Genomic DNA, 5000 nt, shown 5'->3' on the forward strand with positions numbered 1-5000 from the left:
TGATAACGGCGATATGTGCAACAACATTACCCTCTCCGTTTCATAAACTCCAGTGCGCATGCTCAGGTCACCAAATCCCCAGGCGATGTATCGATTGTTGTGAGGAGGAACCAAGACCTGCGAAATAAGATGAAATAGCGAGACCCAGAGGTTTTAATCTAAAAGCGATTTTTGACGTGCGCGGAAAACGCATTATGGAGGAGAAGCGTGCAAATCAGAGAAGTTCAAGAACAGAACATTATGAGAACACAGAGGTTGAATTTTCACCGATTCTGATGATACATGAAAACTACTTATAAGTAAACGGGAGTTTGTTTCAGTGGAAATAGTTACTTTGTTTCGTTCCACCGCTAGTAGTCCTCTGTTGTCTGTCTGAATCATCTGTCCAACAGGGCCCTTCAATTCTGACAACACAATACAGAATACGGAAAACTAATTAGTACTAAAATGACCGCCGCTTCACAATCGCCATTTCGTCCTCCAGTTTAAGTTAAACGAAGCACAAACAATTTTAGGTGAAGGTGACACAAATGCAACTGCAAGCCCCAAAGACCATAAAACATGGGCAATCGTCTTTTAAAGAAAGGGCTACGGTTATTATGAGATAACAATCTCACAATTAATTGTTCTGATTTAATGCCATACTTTGTCTAAATTCCCGGTCAAAAACTTTGATGTAAGATAGCAAATACAAAACTACCCTGTGAACAGTTGGTTTCTCCTACGCTTTCCGAGAAAGAAAAGACTTCGAGCAACCGTTAGATTTTCCATTGAGCATGTGCGAAGTACGTCATGCATTTGACATCACTTCGCCTTATTTCACGGGAAAAATATGGAATCACTACACAGCAGGCTCGCCCAAACGCAGCAGTTACGTAGCTGAACGCACGCACAAGCGCCAAAACAAGTTACTTACTCGTTTTACCGGTTGAAATTAAGTTCACTCGTCCTTGGCGCTGGACAGCGGCTCACTCAAAGAAACTAACCGTTGCTCGCAGTCGTTTCTCTCTCGGGATGTGTAGGAGAAACCAACTGCTCGCAGGGTAATGCAAAACGCAATTTTTTAAAAAAAAATGTTTACCTTTGACAGGTTGAGCCGAAGGAACAAGATTGGGAAGATTATGGAAGAACAATCGATCAACATTCACTAGCATGCCAGTCTGGGAATCAGGCTCCACGCTCCGAAATACCTTCTTAGGAGGGTGGGCACGTTTGAAAAGCTAAAAAGCAAAGAGAACTTGACAATTAACCCATCGCGGTATTACAGTGCACACATTTCACCGTTAAGAAATCTTTAGTGTTTCATGCGATTTTTTTTAATAACTACGATAATCAGCATCTTAACTCGATTCACTCCGCAGTTCGACTATATATGGCTTTCATAAATTAACTTTCGTCGTAGAAAGGAGATAAGTTAACACCTTTTACCGAACTAGGAAAGCAACAAACCAAAACTACGTAGTCAACTGCCGACGAAAAAAGTCCTATCTTAAGGTGGATGTATCACATTTCCCTGCGAAAACAACTTTCAAAAATTCTCTTGCCTACATTCATGTGTTAGTGAAGATTTCACACTTGCTTTGCTTACCGGTTTAGGCGTTTGACCAAAATTATTGATGATACTAATGGCAGCATTTTTCTTTACTGGATCATCAATTCCTTGGATATGTGAACAAGGTTAAAGAAATTGATACATAAGAAGTTAAAAACAAAGTCAGCCCGTTTTGATCAGCAAAGAAATATTTGAGCGATGAGAATTTACCGAGAGAGTGTTCAGCTATCCCTTAATTTCCTTTCTAACATATGCAAGATCATTTTTCCTACGGAAAAAACAACAAGAATTCGTATATTTAAGGATATTGACTTTGCCCTCGTAGAAATAATGCAAGAAGACATTGTTGGCTTCGATTGCTAGTTGTCCTTGTTGCTTGTGGCCAAATATCAAATCAATCCACTCGTGAAGGTGCGCGCTGACGTAATCACACTCCAGGGCCTGAAAATGAAGGACATCACAATAACATTGAGCGTGTCTGGAAAGTGGAACAGTTAAGGTCACGTTGACGATTTATATCTTTTAAATTATTGTTGGCGAACACATTTCCAAACAAACCTTTCTGTGTAACCTGATAAATTCCCTGGGATCATTCTTTGCCCATGGAGGTAACACCACATCACCCAGGACCTCTCCGTTCTGTTTGGTGCCAAATTCAAACTTATTCTGGTTTGTGAGGAATTCCGGAAGATAGAAGAACTCTGGAATCAGCTCTTTGACATCCGCCATGTTGGTTTTAGCGGCAGATAACCACGCTTCCCTTGCAGAGTGGAACAACCGGTCAGGCAAGTCGAAATAGCCACCCTGGTTATAAAGAAAAGGGAAACTCTAAATGTTAAAAGGCGTCGTGCTGTATTGTTTGAGGCGCTTGTAGTATAAGGAAGCGAGAAAAAATGTTTCGTTGAAAAGAACTTAAACATTTAACGAACTATACATGCTGAAATAGACCCTACCCACGAGAAAAGCATTTCCAAATGTAACTTTAAAAATCCAAATAAATTCCAATTTAAAGAGTATTTCTCAAGGTGACAAACAGCAATACGAGCAAACGTTTGCAAGCAACCATTCAAAGTAGGCTGTAAAATTTGATGTCATAGGAGATTTACCTGTAGTCTTAGAAAGAGCTGAGCAAACGGCTCCAATCTGATTAGATAAGATGCCACTATCATGGCTGATGAATAGTGGCTTCCATAATGATAAGGCGGGGTTTCACCTGTAGGGTCCTCCCATTCACGATATCGTTTCTGGAACTGAGCAAGTCTCTCTTCGGATTGAGCCCCCATCGGCTTTGAAAAATCACGGAACGATCTGGGGTTTGTAAGGTCAAGCTCCTGCAGGGGCGGAAAATTGAGAGCATATTCACCAAATGATTTCCAATTCTTGTTTCATGTCCTTGCTCTCATATAAATGTGCTATATTTCCACAATTTCTTGAAGTAATTTACCGTTGCCTAACTTAACCGCGATTCTCTAAAGTAGAATGAAAGTTACCAAACGTCACATTAGCCGAAACTCCTCTCAAAACTCCATTTCAATTTTATTTGTTTCTTAAGTTCGCTCAATCCGTGTTCTGGCTTCTTATTGGTCGCAAAAGTAACGCGAGGTTAAATAAGCTAATCACTAAACGTAACAATAGCAATAGGCCACTTTCGATATATTACAATTCAGCTCGAAAGAGATGTTTAGAGGATAAAGACAAAGGAAAATGGAATTCACGGCAACTTGTTTCTATTGTTTTTGTCCTATCTGCCTCACTATCAAGCTGAATATTGATAATTCGAAAATGGCCTATTGGTCAACTCGGCGTTAAGTTTCCAACAGCATTTTCCACGATTGATAAAAATAGATCGTAAGGCCTTATTACAAAGCATTATGGGATTGAAATGCGGACAAACATCGCAAAAATGTTTTGCGCACGAAATCGTGACGTCAATTGAAATGAGTGCTATTAAAAGCGAAATTCAGCTCGACTACATAAGCTTGAGACTGACATTATCTTTCATGTTAAACCCTTCACTGTTTAGGTGAAACCCCACAGAAACTGTACCTCAGAATGGTAATCAGCCAGAACCCAAGGAAACACCGGATATTGCATTAAGTCGTTGTACGATCGACCAGCGAGTGTATTGAGATGCATCAGGTACTGGAAATTTGTTATTTCACCGCGCTAACGGGACAAAAACATTACAATAGGTCAATAGGCCAGTTTCGTATTCTAACGGTTGGACTGGATCTAGCATGAAATGGAGGCTAATGCTGGCAAATTAATTTGCATTTGAAAAGATTTGCCCGCATTAGCTTCCATTTCATGCTAGATCCAGTCCAGCCGTGAGAATTCGAAAATGGTCTATTACCAAACAATTTACAGTCTTCACAACCCTGTCCTGATTGGGCGAGAAAGACAAACTTAAATTCAATGTAGTTGAGTGTAGTTCCTCACTGCGATTAGTGAAAAACGTATCGAAAACTTGAGTGGAAGCCTTATTGTCCAAAGAAGACTTCCCATTTGATTGTAGAAAGGTTAGGCACACACAACAATCCTTCTCCGGACCGTAATCCCGCACCTGGAAAATTAGAGTTCCTTAATGAATTTCACTAATGAATATAAGGAATAAAAGTGAAAGGAAACTTTTTTACAATATGGAGGAAATGTAAGTACATAGCACGTTCTGTTTGGACTGCCACACGACTTGATCATCTAAAAAGTGACAGGTTACTGACGTTTCTCACCTTAAAATACTTGCGTAATTTTTTGCCCATGAGTTCTAGATATTGCTCCTAAGAAGATGATCTGGCAATATTATTCGTTGCAATCGAAAGAGAAAATAAGCGTTTGGTCGGTGTAATTACCTACCTCCCACCTTTGTGTAACTGATCTTTCACCCTTAAGGGTGTTGATGAGACCCAACCTAACAAACCAACAAAAGAACACTTTTTGGGAGCATGTTGTGATGTGATGTCCATCGAATGGCTGAGGAACAATTATCCTTAACCGTAAATAACAGCCGAAGCGTAAACAAGGAGAGAGATAAATAAGCGTTTCAATAGATTGAAAACCGCTCTTTCTCTAAATGTATGTATACAGCCTCTTTATGTTTTGAAACAAACAATACAAAACCTGGTTTCAAGGAGAAAAAACACAAATATTCAGTGATGGTATAGAGTTTAGTAGACAAGGAACTTACACCTGCAGTCTTTATATGTTTGATATCCACAGGTAAGTGTTCCCGAACACGTACCAGGATGCTGCCACCTAGTTCATGCTGTACGAAAAACAAATAGCGGAATTAAAATGGCTCATCTCACCCTGCCTCTACGTCTGTGTCCCACTTCATTCCCACCACTGACTCTTCAGCATTCTCGCGAAGCGTTGAAGCTTTGCTCACCAGTCTGAAGAGAACAAGGACAGAGTGAGACTGAGAAACGTGAACTATCAGTGGCACCACATC

At 40.2% G+C, this 5000-nt stretch overlaps 1 protein-coding gene across 1 annotated transcript in view; it reads right to left on the reverse strand.

Moving 5' to 3' along the window:
- Window positions 1–5000, reverse strand: part of LOC138004551 (WD repeat and FYVE domain-containing protein 3-like) — an 88026-nt gene that overhangs the window by 7757 nt on the left and 75269 nt on the right. The window contains exons 44-53 of the mRNA XM_068851103.1: window positions 4858–4941; window positions 4406–4460; window positions 3599–3718; window positions 2659–2883; window positions 2111–2356; window positions 1855–1993; window positions 1589–1662; window positions 1082–1220; window positions 334–404; window positions 31–117 (exon numbers count right to left, since the gene is read on the reverse strand). Coding sequence (XP_068707204.1) covers window positions 31–117; window positions 334–404; window positions 1082–1220; window positions 1589–1662; window positions 1855–1993; window positions 2111–2356; window positions 2659–2883; window positions 3599–3718; window positions 4406–4460; window positions 4858–4941 — 1240 coding nt within the window. The remainder of the gene's footprint in view (window positions 1–30; window positions 118–333; window positions 405–1081; window positions 1221–1588; window positions 1663–1854; window positions 1994–2110; window positions 2357–2658; window positions 2884–3598; window positions 3719–4405; window positions 4461–4857; window positions 4942–5000) is intronic.

The sequence above is a fragment of the Montipora foliosa genome, chromosome 5, assembly GCF_036669935.1.
Source record: "Montipora foliosa isolate CH-2021 chromosome 5, ASM3666993v2, whole genome shotgun sequence".
Taxonomy (NCBI): domain Eukaryota; kingdom Metazoa; phylum Cnidaria; class Anthozoa; order Scleractinia; family Acroporidae; genus Montipora; species Montipora foliosa.